This window comes from Pantherophis guttatus, chromosome 14 (assembly GCF_059756535.1).
Source record: "Pantherophis guttatus breed Tessera chromosome 14, ASM5975653v1, whole genome shotgun sequence".
Taxonomy (NCBI): domain Eukaryota; kingdom Metazoa; phylum Chordata; class Lepidosauria; order Squamata; family Colubridae; genus Pantherophis; species Pantherophis guttatus.
The window spans coordinates 21,484,186-21,504,636 of NC_142076.1; the positions used below are offsets into that span (position 1 = coordinate 21,484,186).

A 20,451-nucleotide genomic window follows, 5' to 3' on the forward strand; every position below is an offset into this window, starting at 1 on the left:
GGGGAGGTCTTATTTTGGGGGAAACAGGGTACATTAAAAATTGCTCAACAGACCTGGGCTGGGGACCATTTCACTGAAGGGAATTCAGTTTTAGGATACATTTCCTTCAAAAAAAGTTAAGGAAAACATTATGTCTGGATATTGGGTCTGCATGTGATCACTCTTCAGACTAGAATATAGAGCAGCGATGGCGAACCTTTTCGGCACCAAGTTCCCAAACCGGAATGCGTGTGCATATGCGTGCACCCTGAGCGCCGGAAACCCGAAAGCAAGCTGGCCGGCGCACGCATGCCTGTTTTTTGGCTGTTTTTGGCCATTTTTCGGGCTGTTTTCAGGCCAGTTTTTGGCCGTTTTCCACAGGTGCCCGTGAAGACCAGCTGGCCATAAACCAGAAAACCAGCTGGTGATGCCCACCAGAGAGAGGGCATGTGTGCCACCTCTGGCACGTGTGCCATAGGTTCACCATCACGGATATAGAGTACTTTAAAAATTAATATGATTTGGAAAGTTTGTACACCCATACAAGAGAAGCCAATTCAGGATTTGCAACTCTTTAAATTTCAACTTGTAGTTGATCATTTTAAGTGATGCTGCATGATTTTCGTCATCTTTGCTGCAAGGCTAGTCTCCTTTTAAATGTGAAGGTCTGATTGATAGATTCGGTTTCTGATAGTAGCCTGAGACATTCAAATGTGTTCACACCCATTGTCCGTTCTACCCTTGTTTCCAACTTTACAAGAAGTATTTACAAAAAATTAATTGCTGTTTTCTTTTTACGGTACCTTGTCCAGTTTAGTATGATACCTTGAGTATCTTTTTTTTTTTAAACAGCTATTTATTTAATATGCTTGTGCTGTGTTTTATATCTAAGCTGTTTATTTAAGCCTGGCGCCAAAAATTAGTGATTTGGCAGCAATTAGATCAGTGGCATTTAACCCTTTTGGTTCATTCCTTCTCTTTTCTTTCAGGCTATCTTCTTCCTTTGTCATTGTAGGATTCCCAAGCCGATGGGGTTTTTCCCCCTTTATTTTCATTGGAAGTCTTCTCTTTGAACATTTGCTAAGTAGTGACTTAGCAAAAGAGTTATAACCATTCAATGAACTTGGGAGAAAGTTAAGCTCTCTGTGTAGCTTCCTGCTTTTCTCATACTTTCAGCCAAGCCTCAAATCTTTTTATCTCCCAGATCCTTTCCCCAGCTCTCCCAAGTCCACAGGGTAGGTGGGAAAAAAGGGATGAAATAAAAAAAAAACTTGAAAGGATCACGGTTGCATGAAGGCCTGAACAGAATTTGGAGAGCGAATTCATTCTAGATCAGGGGTCTCCAACCTTGGCAATTTTAAGACTTGTGGACTTCAACTCTAGAGTTCCTCATCCAGCTTTGCTTTAAGGATCTAGCTGTTCTAGATCCTTAAAGTTTGTCACACATCTTTGGTGTTTCTTCTCTGAAAGATATTTCCTTTTCTTTCTGCTGATCTCCACCCTGTTTTGAGGAAAGAGACGCTGGTAGTGGATCGACTTTGGGCTCCCTTGGTGAAGTCTTCGTGTTAAGTGCCCAAGTTGCATGGAGGCAAAACCCACCTGGAACTGGAGACTAATCCTGGTCTCCATTCTTGACCATCCTGATAGAGAATTTGAACATTTTTGATCTTCACATCTGGTTTGGGCACCCTTAGACCCTTTCTAGTAGGGTGGGACAGGGTGGCTCAGTGGCTAAGATGCTGAGCTTGTCGATCGAAAGGTCGGCAGTTCAGCGGTTCGAATCCCGAGTGCCGCATAACGGGGTGAGCTCCCGTGACTTGTCCCAGCTTCTGCCAACCTAGCAGTTCGAAAGCAGGTAAAAAATGCAAGTAGAAAAATAGGTACCACCTTTGGTGGGAAGGTAAGAGCGTTCTGTGCGCCTTTGGCGTTGAGTCATGCCGGCTACATGACCACGGAGACGCCTTCGGACAGCGCTGGCTCTTCGGCTTTGAAACTGAGATGAGCACCGCCCCCTAGAGTCGGGAACGACTAGCACATATGTGCGAGGGGAACCTTTACCTTTTTAGACCTTTCTCAGGTATCTCAGTCATACCTGGACCTTCTTTTTGGAGCCACTGGTGGCTCAGGGATTGCAGGTGATGCTTAAAACACCAGGATCTCAAATCCCAACCCTTGGCTAAGATGATAGGTTGGGTACCCCAAGGCTCAGCACTCGAGTTCCCTCCCAACTCTGTCATGCTGTTATTCTGATAAATAGCCCAAGGGGCCATTCTAGTGTCTAGGAATCAAGGATCTTGAGAAGGGCGAAGACCCATCTAGCTTACTCACCTAATGAAATTTTTCCTTTTTTTCCTGTGGGCAAAGCAAGGTGTGAGGTTCCTAGGCTAGAATGAGAGCAAAACACCTGTCAGGTCTCCCCTGCTTTGAACTTTTTCTTACTCTTGCCACTCGTGAGATTTCTCTCCACCCAAGACTCTCTGATCTCTGCCTGCAGTCTTAAGGGCTAGAAACTTGTTTTAAAACCAGCCAGGATGACGTATCGTGTCCCAGGACCCGTCTTTTCAGTGACTAGACAAGCCTGCAGCCTTGACACCAGGCAAAGGAAGCTCTAGAGCAGCGTTTGTCAACCTCAGCAAATTGAAGAAGGGTGGACTTCAACTCCCAGAGTGTCCCAGGCAGCACGAAGCAGAGTTGGACCTCCAGGGATTCCCTCAGGGTTACAGTTAGGGTTGCATGAGATCAGCTAGAGCAGTGATGATTAACCTTTTTGGTGCCCAAAGAGGGCTGTTTACGCCCGCTTCTTCTCTAGCCTGTGCCACAATGCTTTGTGTGCCCTCGCTAAGGTGTTTGTGGTTTTCTGCTGGTGTTTGTGTGTGTGCATGGCTGCATCCATTGGGCTGGGATTAAGAAAGCTCTGACGATCTCAGGTTCTTCATTTTTGGTTCCTCTTGCTGATGCTAAGTTGGTCTTCCACTGGCTCAACTTTTGCCTCTCTCTTTCTCGCTCAACTCCCTTGCGTTGCTCCAGTTCTCTGAAAGCTTGACAGCAGCATAATAATGAAACTGGATGTTACGCCGACAAATCTGTTTACAGTTGTTGGGTTGATGGGGTTGAGATGTTTGGGAAGAGGCGTCTCATACCTAGTAAACCCTTTGCTCTTAACGGTGCCTTAAAGCAGGGGTCTCCAACCTTGGCAACTTTAAGCCTGGAGGACTTCAACTCCCAGAATTCCCCAGCCAGCAAAGCAAAGCTGGCTGGGGAATTCTGGGAATTGAAGTCCTCCAGGCTTAAAGTTGCCAAGGTTGGAGACCTCTGCTTTAAATGATCTCAAAAGCAGACCCAGTGCTAGGCCTGTTCTTCATCCATCAAGTCTATTAGTGTCTCTTCCGATTAGTAACACTTCTCTTGGCTCTGGAGCCTCATTAAAATTACATGGTCTTCTCCTTTGAAGCAAAGTTAAGGAGCAGTGAACAGAATTTAGATCAAAGTAGGTCAACAAAGAAAGAAAACCCTACTTCTCTTTGACTGTACAAAGAGAAGGGGGGGTCTTGAGGGGTTGGCAAACCCATGGAAGACCCTCCTGGATCCTCCAGAGCAGGGAGTCTCCCTTAAGGGTGGAGCCAGAGATGAGGAGGTCCTCTCTGGGGTGAATCCAGATAGGTCCATCAACAGTAGCGTAAGACAGAGCTGCACCCACCGATCTCAAACTCAACGGCTGATGAAAACCTGGAGAGCTATTCTGACTAAACACTTGTGTGTGTTGTTGTTGTTGTTGTTATTGTTTTGTAAAACAAAAGCAACACCTGGAAAGAAGCTCGGAAACAGAAAGACCAGTGGCTGAGATCAGAGGCAACGAAGCCATCTTTTTAATTTGTTTGTTTATGCATTAGAGCTGCAATCAGGCAATTAGTTACCTAGCAGGAGAGAAATCGCGATCATCATCAAGTAATTCCCGGTGGTACAGAGAGATGATTGCAAAACAGATAAGCACATCTAGAGGAGCAGAACACGGCAATTGCAAAAAAATAAATAAATCAATCAAAACTCATAACTTAAAATCACGTAGACAAATCTGTGGCATTTCCTCAATAAATTAATTTTGGAAAGCCCTCCAGTAAAGCAGTATTTTGACTTGTTTTGGAAAGAACAGCGATGTTGGGGGTGTCTAACCTAGCTTCTTGAGGTGTTCTTTGAGTTGATTCCACTTGAAATAGGGAGCTTTAAAGTTCTGGGTCCAGCCCAGTGGTGAAATGTAAAATTTATTACTACCGGTTCTGTGGGCGTGGCTTGGTGGGGGGGGTAATGTGACTGGGTGGGCGTGGCCAACTGTTTTTTTTCTTTTAAAAGCATTTTTTCTACAACCTCTGGCTGAAGAGGTTGTAAGAAAAATGCTTTTAAAAGGCTCTGACGATCCCAGCTGAGTTGCATGATCATCAGAGGCTTTTTTTTTTTTACTTTTAAAAGCATTTGTAGAAAAAACAAATTCATGGTCATCTTTGCCGTGGTCATTTCTGAAATGGAGCCCCGAAGTTTGTTCAGCAGATGAGCATGATGGCTTCTACAGGGATTGAAGGATCTGAAGCCCACTTCTGTACGATGTGAGGGGGTCTCCATTTCAGTTTTTTAGAGGTTGGGCCCACCCAACACTGTAGCACAGACAGGTTAGGAGGGACACACCTGGAGATCTGTCCCTCCTAGAAAATGTGTGTCTGAACACCAAAGAACAAGAATAAGCCGGTGTCTACAGTCATTGTGTAACTCTCAGATATGAAGAGATGGTAGAACTTCAGAGCAGTTAAGGGAAGGTCACCTTCACCCATGATGGTCTTATTTAGCCGTCCTTTTCAGAATAACAGAGCTGGAAGGGGCCTTGGAGGTCTTCTAGTCCAACCCCCTGCTCAAGCAGGAGATCCTATACCGTTCCAGGCAAGTGGTTGTCCAGATAAGTTCATAAAGTTCCTAGCTGACAAATAGATGTTGGGGGCTCTGGATGTCCCTGCAGGCAAAGCTTCGATTTCTCTGCTTGTGCCCCAGAGGGGGGCTCTTTGCCCATCACCAGAGATGAATGGCTATTTTTAAGCCGTCTCCAGATTGTCCCGTTGCCAGCCGTTCTTTCAGGCCCTCCGTTGTCTCCTCCATTTTCTATTTTTACTTCAGCACAGCAGAAATAAATGGTCGCGTAGCAACGCCTCTTCCGGCCTCGCCAGGATTGTTCCTTGCACAGAGCTCGGCTTTCCAGCATCCTGTCGGCAAGGCATTTTGGGTCGGAGCCCCAGATATGTTGGGCTGTGTGTATGTGTGTTTGTGCGTTTGCAAGAGACTGGAAGCTTTGTGCAAGGGGCTTGGAGAAGGAGAAATAAATTCACTGCCAGGCAGGCCTCCAGCATTCCTGAACGGCGAAGGGGAAGGGCTGGAGCTTCATGGCTTTGAACGTCTGAACATGGTTGAGAAAAAGAGCTATGCGGAAAATCTTGAGGGGAGGTTGTGGGCTTCCCACGCGAGACCCTGTTGGCCAGGAAGGAGCAGAGGCCTTTCCCCACATCCGATGCCCCTAACAGGAAGCGAAAATGTGTGAGTCAAGAACTAAAGATAGGAACCGTCTTACTTTCACTAGCCCTTCATCCAGTGTCCATCCCTTCCCAAAAGGAAACAAGAGACCTTGTCACTGGTCATCCACAAAAGATCAACTGTGAGTCAAGAGTTCGGCATTAATCCCCCGCTGGAGAGCCAGAGAGGACCTGACTCCTGTTTGCTGTTGTTTTCCCGTGTCTTCAAGCATTGGGAACCACGGAGGAGGTGATTGTGGTCTCCAAATGTTGACAAAAATGTCAACTTTCAGCAGAGAGTTAAGTTTACGCAGAGGTCCAATCTGTTCGTGTCTGGTTGAACGTGGGCCTTTGGATGTTGACTGGGTTGGTTGCTAAGAGGAGCAACAGCTTGGCATGGCAATACAGGACACTTGATTTCATTGTCCCAATCAATTTGTTGATCTATAAGGAGGCGTTTGGAGTTTGGCAATCCCAAACAGTGCTAATTGTGTTGTGCTAATTACGTAGAGGTTGCATCCTGCCTTCCCGGACAATAGACCTATTTGTAGAACAATTAAGAAGACACAGGGCCCTTTTCTTTCTGAATCCTAGCTGGCAGTGGATACCTACAGATGCTTTAGCTATTCCTAAAATGGAGCCGCTGATTTGAATCGCGGGGGCCATGCAGGAGACCTCTGAGTATCTTCTGTCTCCAGAGGAAATGGTTCTCAGATGCCAAATGGGAAGGAAATGGTTGGACATCCTCTTCTCTATGCGAGTCGAAAGATATCAAAAAATGCTGTTTCGGATTTGACTGTTGTGAGAGTCAAACACAGGAAACGGGTTTTCCACGGAGATAGATTAATTGCAGCCATCTGGTACTTATACACATCAGGCTTTGGACTTTCCCAGACCTTACCTGGAGATGTGGAGGGGCCATCTGTTAGCAAGTGGGTGCTAATGCACAGATCTAATATTCCTCTGTCTTCTTTTTCCTTTTGAACACATACACACTCTATTTCCAGTGCTTTGCCTTCTCCTCTATACAATCCTGGTGTCAGCTGTTTCTCAAGGAGCCCCATGGAGAAACAACTTGCTGTTGACGTCTCCAGGGGTATCTGTAGGGCAGGGGTCTCCAGTCTTGGCAACTTTAAGACTTGTGGACTTCAACTCCCAGAATTCCTCAGCTGGCTGAGGAATTCTGGGACTTGTAGTCCACAAAGTTGCCAAGATTGGAGACCCCTGCTGTAGGGGGTCTGTTTGGAAGGTCCAAAAGTCACGATAATGGCTGTAACGATTAGGTTTTGGGGCTCTGGATGACCCTGGGTGCAAGAAGCAAGAGAAAGAGAAGAGGCCTCATCTCTTTGTCACATGAAAAAAAGAGACGGGGCTTCAATTACTATGTAATCATGGCTTCCATCAAGCCATATTGACTTGGTTGACCTTCCTAGCAGACATCTCCTTTTTAGCTCTTGGACTTTCCAAAGTTTTGGAGAAGATGGTTCTAAGATGGTTGGACATCCATGTTTCCTGAACTAGCGGGCATCCTTAAGCCAACATGGATTTCACTCACCTGAGCAACTTCTATTTTGTGGGGGAGGGGACCAGATGGGCCCAAAAACAGGAAACTGAAATGGATGTTTCTCATATGGAGTGGAGTCAGGACTCCCCTTTAATAAGGGAAGAGTTCGGAAGACTCTCTGCCCCTTGGGAGGCGACCCAGCTCTCTGATCCTGCAGCTGTAGGAGATTATGAGCATGTTTAGCCCGGAGGAGAGAAGACTTCAAGAAAACACCATCGTTGTCTGTCACTGAGAAGATGAGGCCGACTTTGGAGTTGCTCCAGAAAAGAAGCCAATAAGAGCAAAGCTTTGGTGATCAAATCTTTGAAATTATTGAAGTTGAACTTTGAGTGATGCCTCCAGATTTGATCTGGCAGGAGTTGTCTCACTAGAGTTAATCACTAGAGGTTGTAAATTGTTTTGGGAACCCTTGAGGTCTTACAGAATCCAGAAGAAAAGGGGCAGGAGACAGGGATCCGGAGAGTTGCAAACCCAATATATTTCTGGAAGGCAGCCTGGTGGGGAAAGAGATTTGAGTTGGGAAGCTGGGCTGTTCAGCAGGCAAATCACAGTTGCATGCAAGCATCCCCTTATAAGGAAGAATGGCCTGAGACACAAAAAGCTTGTTTGATTCGGTTGCTGAGAGAACAGGGGGGAGGGGAGGAGGAGGGGAAGACCTTCCTGCGCAAATCATCCCGTTAGTGTTTTAGCTGATCGCACACCCATGGCAGGGAAATCTGTGTCAAAATGCACACGGCTTGAAGCTTGTTGAGTTGGGAATGGAGGGTGGGGGTGGGGGGGGAGAGCATATAATTTAAGGACAAATACTTTTTTCAAGTCCCCTGCATCTCCCTTTTTGCTCTGGGTTCAAAGAACTAATCATGACATCAAAACTCTGCTAAGGAGCTTCTTTGTTCTGTCTCTGGATCCTTCCTGGTTTAATTCCACCTCCTGTCTATCGTTGGACCTAGTATTTCAATCCCTTGGGATGTAGAATGACAGTCCAAGCATCTTTGAGTAGAGGAGGTCTGGAAGAAGTTTAGTCTAGAAGATCACCTGGTTCACCCTTCCTGGTGGACCGGGGACTTCTGAAGGCCATAGCGTGTGGATAATGTAACGGTCAGGAGAGTTTGATCCTTGGTATCTAAGATGTGACTGCAGGCTAGTCGCTATTTCTCCACCCGAAGAGAAAAGAGAAGAGGAAACTCGTAGATGCAACACCCAACGTGTGAGAAGCTTGGTCCCTCTCCATCCTTCCTCCAGGGACCAGATGGGGTTAAGAGGAAGCCCTCCATGGCTCTTCAGCCTTGTCATCCATCTCTCTGCTCCTGGCTGGCTGGCTGTTTAGACTTGCTGTCTGTCTTGAGTAAACTTCAAACCTCTTTTAACATGTCCTCTGGCTGATCTCCCCACAGCCTTCCTGGAAGGAGAAACGACAGGGTTGTCATCATCCCTCCAGGAAAAAGCAGATTTGGCTACTGCAGAGGTCTTCAAACTTGGCAGATTTAAGACTTGTGGACTTCAACTCCCAGAATTCTCCAGCCAGCATAGCCAGCATAGCTGGCTGGAGAATTCTGGGAGTTGAAGTCTACAAGTCTTAAAGCTGCCAACTTTGAAGACCTCTGGGCTACTGCTTCCCTTCTCTCTCCCCTTTCCCCCTCCTCCCCCTTCTTCTTCCCACATGTGAACGTTGTTCTAGGATTGGCGCCATCACGCTACAGCATTTGTGTGGAGGCCTGGTGTGTTTGGGATGGAGGACACATGAGTTGAATCACAGCTTGGTCTCGCTTGGTTGTGGTTTCTGCTGACTAGTAGCAGATCTGGGGAAGGTTTCACAAGCTCTGAACAGATGGCGCGTAGAGGTCTCCGTGACATACGGACTGCACAGTTTAAAGACAAGCATGAAATACGAAGCAAACGCATCTCAGAGCCCACCGTTGTGTTTTGTGCTCTCGTCATTTCTCACTTTCCTCTGATGTGTTTGCCAATCTTGAAGGAACTCTTCTCCCAGTGTTTGCACCATCCTTCTCTTGCCTGGTCCCTGTCAGGTGCATTGCTCAGAAGGACCGTAGTGACTTATGACCAGATTTCTGATCCTAATGGCAGGGAGATGTAAGTCAAGGATTACCTGTATATCTGTCGGCAGGACTGTGTCTGCAGACTTTGGAGTGTTGGGTTGGTGATCGAAGAAAGTTGCAAAAGGGAAGACATTTGGAGAGAGTAAGTTTTGTGTGTGTGCGTGTATCTTGGCAAGAAGGTGTGAGTCACGGAGATGACTTTTCGGATGGAAACCACAGTAGAGAAAGTCGGATGTATAACCTCTTCTTGGCTCAGTCGTCTTCCTGGGATACTTTTAGCCTCAGTCAATGTTGTGTCTTGTCTCTTATTTTTTTCGGATGCTGCTTCCCAGAAAGAGGTAGCTGCCAATTTTAAAACCGGTATTTAAAATTATGATGTTAAGAATAGCAGGAGGTGAGCCCGGGTTTAGTTGGCTTTTTCAAAGTTTTAATTTGCAGGGTTTGGAAAGCTGGGTTTTTAGGGGCGTGACGTAGCTGAGAGGTTTGATGGGGCCAAACGGTGAAAGGTGAAGCAAAGTTTTGTCTTTTCGAACTTGGAATGGAAACGGGGGACAGGTTTCACCTTAAATTGTCCTAAAAAGGGAATTTGGGGTGTGAAATTTTGGGAAATGTGACCCCAATAAACTTATAGAGGATCCAGTTGTAGAAAAGCTTGAAAAATATCTCTGTTTATATCTCTCTGGGTTTGAGAGAGCACATTGAATGTTAGAAAGGAAAATACTGAAAACAAAACCATTACAATATTCCCAAAGTGATTCTGTCATATTTGAGAAAGCCAATTTGTAGGAACCGCAGATAGTCCTTAAACTATGACCACAATTAGGACTGGAAAGATGGTTGTGAAGTGATAGCTGCCATTAAGGGAGACATTGCATGTCTGCGAATTGTGACCTTCCCCATTGATTTTGCTTGACGTAAGCTGGCTGAGAAGTCACTAATGATGACCCCAGGGATGGTGCAACCGTCATAAATGTGAGCCGGTTGCTGAGCTCCAAATCACAATCAAGGAACTGTGGGGTTGTAAGTTTGAGAACTGGTTGTAAGTCACATTTTTCAGCGCTGTTGTCATTTACAACGGTGGCTAAATGATTGACCATATTTTGAGGACTACTTGTAAGGGTTGTCATTCCATGGTTTCTCTTCTTACTTGCTCATTGTTCTCCACTTATTTTCCAGCCCACCACTTTGCCACAAGGAACCATCAACATGAATCAGTGTACAGACGTTGTGGATGGAGAGAATCGAACCGGGCAGAAATTCTCACTGTGCATCCTGACACCCGAGAAGGAGCACTTCATCCGAGCTGAGAACAAGGAAATCATAAGTGGGTGAGCGAAGGGTTGGGGTTCAGGAACGAGTGGGTGGCTGCATGTGAGAACTCTTCAGAATGGAGCACCAGGAAGTTCTGGAGAGTAGTCAGAGTCGGGTTGCTCCTGAGGCCGTCAAGAACGGGTTGATTCTTCATCTAACCATCGTTGAGGATCCACCTTCTTATGGACTTCCAAGTTGCACGGGGAAGGTACATGGTATGTTACTCAGATGTGGGTTCAAAGAGTGTCTGGACATAGGTGTTGAGGCTTAGTGGCTCTCCCTCAGAAAAGAAGAGGTAGGAGATCAGATGCTTCAACTGAGAGTCATCATCATTGGCTATATGTATGAGCTGAATGAGGTTCTGCCTTAGATTGGTCTGCCCACGGCCCCATGTCAAGGATTCTGGGTCCTTAACCCCCCTCATGCCCCAGATGATCCAGATCACCTAGACGGGAGGCCAGCAAGTTGCAGAAAGTGGCCTTCCTAGTCAGCATGGAGAACCTTCTGCTTGTGGACATCAAAACAATGTCTCACCTCCTCCCAGTTGTTACAGTGAACCACAGGAGAACCATTTGGAGAATCCCTCTCATAGGCCAGGATGTGGTTAGCATTATCCACAGTCCAAAAATGTGGGTGTTCCCACTCAAAAGGACTCTATCCAACCTGCTTGCAAACTCAAAACCTCTACCTCGTTTTGGTGGTGACACAGGAGGTGAGGCTGACATGTTCGCATGGTTCTTGCAATCGTGTGGCCGCCTTCTTGTTCTCCTCCTTTGGCTTGGAAGTTGGTCTCATCTTCTTCCTGGCTGTCCTCAAAAGTCCATTTCCTCTGGGACCTTCTTTCTAAGGTTTCCCGTAGAGCAACTGAAATTTCTGAGAGAAAATTGGCATATTTCCTTCCTTCCTTCCTTCCTTCCTTCCTTCCTTCCTTCCTCCTCCTCCTCCTCCTCCTCCTCCTCCTCCTCCTCCTCCTCCTCCTCCTCCTCCTCCTCCTCCTCCTCCTCCTCTTCTTTCTTCTTTCTTTTTTCTTCTTTCTTCTTCTCCTGTTGAGCTACAATATGTCCTGGGGTTGAAAAGTAGGTAGTATCGAGCGGTTAGGAGGGTTTAATAAGGAGATCCCAACTGCCCTGATCACCCATTTCTGGGCAAGTAGAGCAAAATAATTCTTTGATCTGCTTACTAGCCAATTTTGGTTGGTCTCAGAAATCTAACGAAGATCAAAGTGATTAGCATTTAGAAGGGAGATAATTAGACATTTAGGAGGCGCTGGGTAGACATGGAGGTCCCTAAAAGGTCTGTGAAGGTAGCCAGGGCAAACACCAGTGTGTGAGTGTGTGTGTGAATTCATCAGGAGTTGCACAAAGTTCAAAGGAAGTTACCTTTGTGTATCCCAGCCCTTGATCTCCAGAAAAGTGTAAGGCAGAAGCACGCTGCCTTTGCTAAGCTAAAATTGGAGCCCAACTTCAGATCACTGTTTTTCTGTTTAAAGAGACGAGGAGATTTGGATTAATCTCCCTTGGCAGAGCTTTGGTTTTCGTAAATAAACAAACAGTTCACAAATAGATCCTGCCAACCTCAAGGGTGCCCAGCCCACCCCCCCGGCTGACATCATCAGGAAGCTGCAGATTATTCTTAGTTTTCTAGCGTGACTTTGAATCTGACCCATGTTAGCTTAGAAGCAAAACTCAGATGAATGTCTCAGAGGTGGGAGACTATGGAGTCAAGGTGGCTGTGACAAGGCAAAGAGGAAACCCTGTGCCTAGTCTCAGGCCCAGACACGAAGATCTAAAGGAGATTGTGGTGGGGTGGCACTGCCACTCTCTAATTTATGTTGTGCTTGCTGCTAAAAACCTGTAAATCCTGAAAGGGATAGACGCAAGACGCAATGGAAGTACAAACACACACCGAGCCCCAGCGACAAGAGAGATGGGCAAGTGTTGAGCTGAATCTAACCTGCTCAACAAGATCGGCTGGTTCTCTGATGGGTTGCTTTGCCACCTCTTGGCAATTGGGTCCCGTCCCCTCCTTGGAGAGTTGTTTGCCTGCTGAGCCCATGATTGAGTTCACTGTGATCCGAAGAAGACCTGGGATTGTTCAGAGGCATAAACAATAGCACAGCTGACATTGTTTTGGGGGGATGTATTAGGTCGCAGCTGGGGTGATGGGTGGCTTGCTGACCTCAGGAAGATAAGGGCTCAAGGGCTGGTGCTCGCTTGCGGCTTTGGGAATGTCTTTGGAGCTTGTTGAACAAGATTAGCAATAATAATGGCACTTAGACTTATATACCGCTTCGTAGTGCTTTTCAGCCCTCTCTAAGTAATTTACAGAGACAATGTGGGACCTCATTTTACCAACGTTGGACAGATGGAAGCCTGAGTTAATCTTGAACCGGTCAGGATCGAACTGCTGGCAGTTGGTAGTCAGTAGAATTAGCCTGCAATACCGCATTCCGACCACTGCACCACCGCAGCTCTTAGGACAGTCTGAGCTGCTTTTCTGACAAGCTTTGGACTCTTGCTTTTGTAGACATAGGACGCTGGAGCTGGTTCTGGCATCTTGAAGGAGTTGGTAGAGTCACAAGTTCATTTCGGAGAGCTGTGAGAAAAAAGAGTTGAGGAAGTTCTGTAGCTCCTTGGGAAAATACCATTCAGATGATGGGTGGGGAGGAATTCAGATCTAGGGAGCTATTGGTTTGTCCCACCCAGTTGTGATACATGTGAGCTGCATGGGAATTGTGCAAAGGTCAGCCAACTGGCAACACCCCCCCCCCATTTCATCTTTTGCTCTACTTGCTCTCCTCCAAATGAGCAGGAAGCATTGAGGTGAAGATCCTTGGAGAAGGAGGACAACCAGAATTGACTTTATCTTTCCTAGAGTGTCTGTCTTCTTTTCCTCTTCTTTCCATGTTGTCTCTCGCTTGTGTTGGGATCTATTTCTTCAAGGTGTCCCATTTTGTGTGTGTGTGTTTAAAGGGGGAGGGGAGCCTCCGTCAGTTGAGGAAGGGGGAGCTGTTGCTCACTTTGTCTGGCTGTCCCTCTTTCGCCATCCCCGTTGATTCAGTGGGGGCAATTCTCAACTTGCCTTCTTGCCTTCAGGTGGTTGGAGATGCTGGTAGTCTACCCAAGGACGAACAAGCAGAATCAAAAGAAGAAAAGGAAAGTGGAGCCCCCAACGCCACAGGTAAAAATAGGAGCACACCTGGCCTGCTTCTGATCCACCTCATGCCTAAAATTAGAACATTTTCCCCACCACTGGTTTATAAGAATGCGGCCTTCCTCCTTTTCAAGTTTATCTTCTCTCAATGGAATTTTAAAAAACCTCACTCGGTTTATGCGTAGCTTTTAGAAGCTTTTCTGCTTCCTCTCCCTACTTTGATGGGTTTCATTTATTTCGAAATATAAATCAACACAGGATACCCGAAGATGCTTTTCCAAAAGGCAACTGGCCTTTGTTTTTCCTTGAAGACATTGAGGGTCAGAACTGAAGAAGCTTCTCGGATGAGAAGTGAAACATCCTCAAAAGGCCAGTTGCCTTTTGAAAAAGCACCTTTGGGACAACCAGAACCTGGATGACTGAGAATCTCCACAGACATTCAATCCAGAAGAGTTTGCTAGATGATTGTCAATAACCGTCACACAGAAGCACATCTCCTAAATCAGGGGTGTCAAACTCAAGGCCCGTGGGCCAGATGCGGCCTGCGGGGTGCTTAGATACGGCCTGTGAGGCCGTCCTGGAAACAGCAAAAGTCCGAGTGCTCTGCCAGCAAAAATGGACTCCCAAGTTCCGTTTTCAGCTAGGACGACCTCTTGCATCCCTCTGCCAGCAAAAATGGAGCTTGCGAGGGCTGCGTGCAGCTCCCCTGAGTACCGTTTTCACTGGCAGAAGGCTGCAGGAGGCCGTCGCAGCCAAAAATTTGAGCTCGGGAGGGCTGTGCACAGCCCTCTTGAGCTCCGTTTTCGCTGGCAGAGGGATGCAGGAGGCCGTCCCAGCTGAAAACGGAGCTCAGGAGCCCATTTTCGCTGGCAGAGTGCTCAGGCCACAGGTGCCAAGAGTGACGTCAAGCTGGCCACCCCCATCCCGGCCCTGCGAGGTAAAACACAACCCTGATGCGGCCCTCAATGAAATCGAGTTTGACACCCCTGTCCTAAATGATGGATGGGACAATTTACAATTCCGTATTCGAAGCTGCAGGCAAGAAAAGATGCCTGATCACGGACATGGCGTTACATGGCCTCACGCTCTGATTTTTCCTACCAGAGATGGCCCTTGGAGATAAGACCGAGATGTGGTAGATGAGATGGAGGCTGAATGTGTCCTCTGGGGAATCTAGTGACAGCTTATTTCTAGCCCTCTTTTGACTATAAATGGTAAAACACACACATACATACACGCAGGCACAGAATCTAGGGTATGACTCATTCTTTCCTGCGCAAATGTCCTACATGGAAATTGTTCAGGAGAATCTTGGAGGGTTAAAGACCTCAACCAGCTCTCTTAGTTGCTGGTCCCAGATATATGGGATGATGTTTAGATCAAGGTACTCATCCTGAACCATTTAATGAACATTATCTGCTCCATGTGATGGAAGTTGTCCAGATATTTCCTTGTCAAACTAAAAGGGTTGAGTGTTCTTTTTGATGAATAAATCCGTGGTTTCTCCCAAGCTTCTGTTGTGTAACCTTGAGGCATAACCAGTTGACCCAACGTGGTAGGGAATGGTATGCCTTGGGAGTTTGATTTGGAGGTCTCTCGGGATGGTTGTGGGAACAGCCCATCATACAGAGAAAATTTGGAGATTGTGTGTGTGCTTGACTGCTCTCTGGCTGAATATTTCTTCGCCTTAAGTAACTTTTAATCTGCATTGTGAGATCCTGAATGGGCTGCTTATACCATCAAATGGAGAATTCGATTGAGGAATTGCCACAAGTCTCATGACCCAACTAGGCAACATCATCACTGGGCGAGGTTTGCCAACACTCTCTTCTAGCTCTGATGATGCTACCTAGTTGGGTCGTGAAACTTCTGCAAGAAAACCACCAAGCTTATAGAGCACCTAGAACCCCACATTTAATTCAATATTGTATTTAACATACTTAGCATTTATTGAATACAACGTCCCAAATTTGTTGGAATAGCATCGGTCCACAGCAACATTGTTTTTAGCAAAAAGCATGCAATGGAATCTGTGAGTAGGGTTGTAGCTTGGGTGTGTAAGTGTCCTGAGGTCCTTCATGGGGGGGGGGGGTGAGAGATAGAGAGGGTTCCCCAAAATTCAGTCTAGGTAGCAGTCCCTCCCCCTTGCCTGTTTCTCTGTGACTGAACGCCAGTAAGCGTTTTAGAGAATTTGGCTCATCTGAACCAACCCACACAAGCGTAGAGTAAGAAGCAAAGCAGTCTTAGATGGGGTGAGTCCCTCCTCCAGAGCTCTTCCTATTTTAGTCTCCCCTCCCCCGTTTTTTTCAATTTTTGGAAGCAGAACAGAAAAGAGGAGGAAAAAAATGTTGGCAGAATATTATCTCTCTCTCTTTTGGGGTTATGCTTGGTTGCCTCAGCAACCTCTTGGAAAGTTGACAGGATCTGAGCTCCTAAGCACCAAATAAGGGTAGTAGGGTTGGGGTGGGGGAGAGACACACCGAAAAGAGGGTCTTTTCTCCCCCCCAATGGACCGCCTCTGGAGATGGAGGTGAGTCTCAGGGAGGCAGAACACGGCAGAACCACGTGATCTCGAGGAGTTTTGTGGAACAGCAGGAGATGGAGCACGCCTGCTGGGTGCCTCAGGGAAAAATCCTGGAGAAGGTCTACGTTACTTCCAAAAAAGGAATGTTAGGGGGGGAAAAGGAAGCTTGTGCTAGTAATCTTGACTCCAGTTTCTGCTCTCAGCTCTTTGTGTTATATTTTTTTCTAAGGGAGGGCAAAAGGGATCCGGGAGGGTTGGAAGAGGTTGAATTGAGTTGCACCTGGAGGAGAACCTTCTCTTCAAGCATTCGATGTTCTTCTTGGAGAGCTGGTCAACGTGACCTCCAAAGGCCACCTTAGATGGGATACAACTCTTCCTCTGTCACCCTCCAATGAGGAAGTGATCCCCTCTGCTCGCTCTTTCTCGCCACTCCAATAAAAGTGGGGAGGGGAACTGGTACTTAGTTCCTACTTCTTCTATAGGTAGGCCTCAACATACAACGGAGCAGTGGTTTGCTGTGGGTGCAGCTTTGCCAAAAACCGGAAGGAAGCGCCCATTTTCAGCAAAACTGCCTGAAGTTCACTCATTTGACTTTTCTTGAGCTGCAACTCGGCTTCCTTTGTGTTGGGCTTGAAATGACAACCTTGAGAGTGTTATCGCCCGCTCTTTGTGAAGACTACGTTTCCAGAAGACTATCGGAATAAAAAATAGCAAATTTGGAAGGGACCTTGGAGCCTTCCAGTCCAACCCCCAATTCAAACAGCCCCTATACCATTCACTACAAACTGTCCACTTGTCACCAGTCAACTTGAGGTCTCCAAGCTTCAGTCCCCGTCTTGTTATCTAAATTGTAGCCTTACTCCAGTCATCATCTAGCAGGATAGCTCTGGCCATCCTACCAGAGGTGGGTTTCAGCAGGTTCTGACCAGTTCTGGAGAACCGGTAGCGGAAAGTTTGAGTAGTTCGGAGAACCAGTAGTAAAAATTCTGACTGGCCCCGCCCCCATCTATTCTCTGCCTCCCGAGTCCCAGCTGATCAGGAGGAAATGGGGATTTTGCAGTATCCTTCCCCTGTCACGCCCACCAAGCCAAGCCACGCCCACAGAACGGTAGTAAAAAAATTTTTGAATCCCACCACTGCATCCTACCGATACATGGTTGCTCCAGATGGGCTACCAATTCTCAGGAGGAGGAGAAAGGAAGGGGAGAAATTATTGTTGAGGGAAAGATGGGAAGTGTCAGCTGGGGAATTCTGGGAATTGAAGTCCAGGTATCTTAACATTGCCAAGTTGGAAAAAATACTGATTTAGGAAGAAGGGGGCGTTGTTTGGGTTTTGCACCCAAACTAATTTGAATTGCAAACCCTTCTTGGAAACCGGCTTCCGGGCTGGGTGCAGAGTGGCGTATTTAAATTTGAAAACATTTGCGCCTTCGTTGCAATGCACCCAAGTGCCCGAGGCATCTGCAGGATGAATTGAAAGCCACTTTTCAAACAGTCCGACGGGTATCGGGTTTGGAGACGATGCTAACTGTGGGAGTAGCTGGAGATCTTGGCGCCAAAATGGTAAAAACCGGGGCCGTAGTGCTGAACGGTGTAAAAAGAGAACCTGGGGAGGCACATTGTTACTGTGAGAGTTTTGTTTTGCGTCGCTGCTCAGAATAATGCAACTCTCTGCATTCCTTCCCTCGTTTAGGCACAGTTCCTAAGGTTGTGGCGGCCTTTATAGTCCTCAACTTACAACCATTCGTTTAGTGACCATTCAAAGTTAAAATGCAATTGAAAAAAAGTGACTTACAACCAGCTATCACACTTGTTGTGTCACCTCCACAATCACGCCATCAAGATTTGGGTGCTTGGCAACCCAAATTTATTTATGATGGTTGCAGAGTCCCAGGGTGATGTGATCGCCATTTGCAACCTTCCCGTCGGCTTCCGACATGCAAAGTCAACGGGGGAAGTTGGATTCACTTAGCGACCCTGTGATTCAGTTAACAACTGAAGTGTTTTGCATGGTTAACAACCATGGGAAAAAAGTCATAAAATCAGGCGTTAGACTCACTTATCACTTGCCTTGCTTAGCAGCTGAAATTCGGGCCCCAGTTATAGCCGTAAATCAAGGTCCACCTACTCAATAACGCTCGTAGTGACAGGAAGTCTAGATTTAACAGCTACGCAACATGGCTTATAACTTAGGGCAGAGGTATGCAGGGAGAGCATGAATGTTGTGTGATTCATCTGGGCTGGTATGAGACATAAAACACGAACCATTGCAACTGGGGTTTGCCCACCACTTTCTTCTCCCTCCAGGAGCCTGGTCCAGCGAAGATGGCCGTGACCAGTAGCAGCATCCCCGGGGCTGAGAAAATCCCCACCACCAAGTCCACCCTTTGGCAAGAAGAACTGAGAAGCAAAGACCAGTTGGATGGGAATGTGGGCATCGGCTCGGCCCCTGGCGCTCTGCCAGGGCAGGCACCCCCAACGTGTTCCATGAAGGACTCAGTCCTGGAGAGGAAAGAAGGTAAGAGCGGAGTCCTGAACGTTAGTCAAATCAACCGGGTAGAAGATCTGGGATCCACCATGTTCTTAATTTTTTATCTCTGTTGTCTGGAGCCCTGGGCTCCAGAAGATAAGAAGACAAGTTCCTTCTTCTTCTTCTGAGGCTTCCTGGTGTCCTCATTCCAGGGTTATGACTGAAGGGAACGGAGGTCCTTGCCAGAAAACAAGATAAGACAAGTTACGGACCAGCTCGGTTGTGAAAACAGCAACCTTGAGAAGCTGGTGGGACTTAACTCGGGTGGCTTCAGGGGCATCCAAAGAACAGGACATTCTCAACAACAATTTCGGAGCAACATTGACCTTTGTACTGCAAGAATTCAAAGAGTTGCTGTAGGAGACGCAGGGCTTCTCATGAGGATCTCGCCACACTTAGGACGGAAGCTGGATTCCCTGAGGGTAGAATTTGAACCTCGGTATTTTATTTACTAGAGGTGTTTCTGAATCTTGAATATTTTTCCCTACCTGCAAATACTTGCCCGGGAATAAACTGTGGCCTTTCTAGATTTGTCATGTCTTGGTGGATCTTCTAAGGCAATGTTTCTCAGCCCTGGCAGCTTGAAGGAATTAGGAAGATGCCCTCATCCCCATGCCCCAAGTGAGGGAGGCCAGTTAATAGAATAGCAGAGTTGGAAGGAACCTTGGAGGTCCAACCCCCTGCTCAAGCAGGAGACCCTAGGCCAGGGGTCTCCAGAATTCTGGGAGTTGAAGTCCACTAAGGTTGGAGACCCCTGCCCTAGACCATTCTATACAAGTGACTGTTCAGTCTCTTCTTAAAAAACCTCCAGTGATGGAGGCCCCACAACTTCTGGTAGCAACTTGTTCCTCTGATTGATTTCTCTCATTGTCAGGAAGTTTCTCCTTAGTTCCAGGTTGCTTCTCTCCTTGATTAGTTTCTATCTGTTGCTGCTTGTCCTACCCTCAGGTGCTTTGGAGAATAGCTTGTCTCCCTCTTCTTTGTGGTAGCCCCTCAAATATTGGAAGATTGCTATCATGTCACTCCTGGTCCTTCTTTTCATGAGTCTAGCCATGCCCAATTCCCACAATCATTCTTCTCTCTCTTCTTCTTCTTTCTCAACCTCTTCCTCTCTTCTCTTCCATGCTTTCCTCGTCTTCCAGAGGCGGCTGCCATGAACGGTGACCGCAACGACTGCGGGCGGAAGACGCGGGTAGAAAGTGGCTACTTTTCTTTGGAGAAGACCAAACAGGAGGTCAAGGCAGAGGAGCACCAGATGCCGAACCTGCCGTCCCCCCCGAGCCCCTGCACGCCCAACCACAGGTACGGTGACCCCAAATCTCAGCAGCCGAGCGATTCCTTTCCTTCTTCAGGTACCTGGCCGGCCGGCCGAATGGTGCACAGTTTCTCTCTCAATTCCCTGGACGTCCGAGGCTCCCGGCTCTCCAAGCACAAGGACTCCGCCGGCCGCAACGGGGCGAGGACAGAGGATAGACGCAATGGCCCCTTTGCCTTTAAAGTCAGCCGCAAATACTCCACCCTGGCCGATGTGCCCAAGGCGATTCGCATCAGTAACCGCGATGCTTTTCAAGTCGAGCGGAAACGGCTCGAGCGGAGTTCCCGGGCGAGGAGTCCCGGACGAGAAGAGGTAGCTCGGCTGTTCGGGAATGAGAGGAGGTAAGACCCGAATCTGGGCGTTGCTTTTCTGCTGACAGAGGATAAAAACCGTCTTTTGGAAGGGAGGTTTTGCCCAAAGAGATTTGACGGCTGATTGATTGGGTTTTGAAGCCTCCTACAGATAGTCCTCG

General features: G+C 47.3%; 1 protein-coding gene across 12 annotated transcripts in view; it reads left to right on the plus strand.

Annotated features, from left to right (window-relative positions):
* MPRIP (myosin phosphatase Rho interacting protein) overlaps nucleotides 1-20,451 on the plus strand; it is a 78,103-nt gene that overhangs the window by 19,578 nt on the left and 38,074 nt on the right. For 7 of the 12 annotated variants that reach the window (XM_034441541.3, XM_087878710.1, XM_087878712.1 and 4 more), the window contains exons 4-7: nucleotides 10,323-10,474; nucleotides 13,553-13,637; nucleotides 18,442-18,652; nucleotides 19,807-19,966. In XM_034441541.3, coding sequence (XP_034297432.2) covers nucleotides 10,323-10,474; nucleotides 13,553-13,637; nucleotides 18,442-18,652; nucleotides 19,807-19,966 — 608 coding nt within the window. Of the gene's footprint in view, nucleotides 1-10,322; nucleotides 10,475-13,552; nucleotides 13,638-18,441; nucleotides 18,653-19,806; nucleotides 20,321-20,451 lie in introns of all 12 variants that reach the window. The other 5 variants (XM_087878706.1, XM_087878708.1, XM_087878707.1 and 2 more) reach the window with 1 other exon arrangement.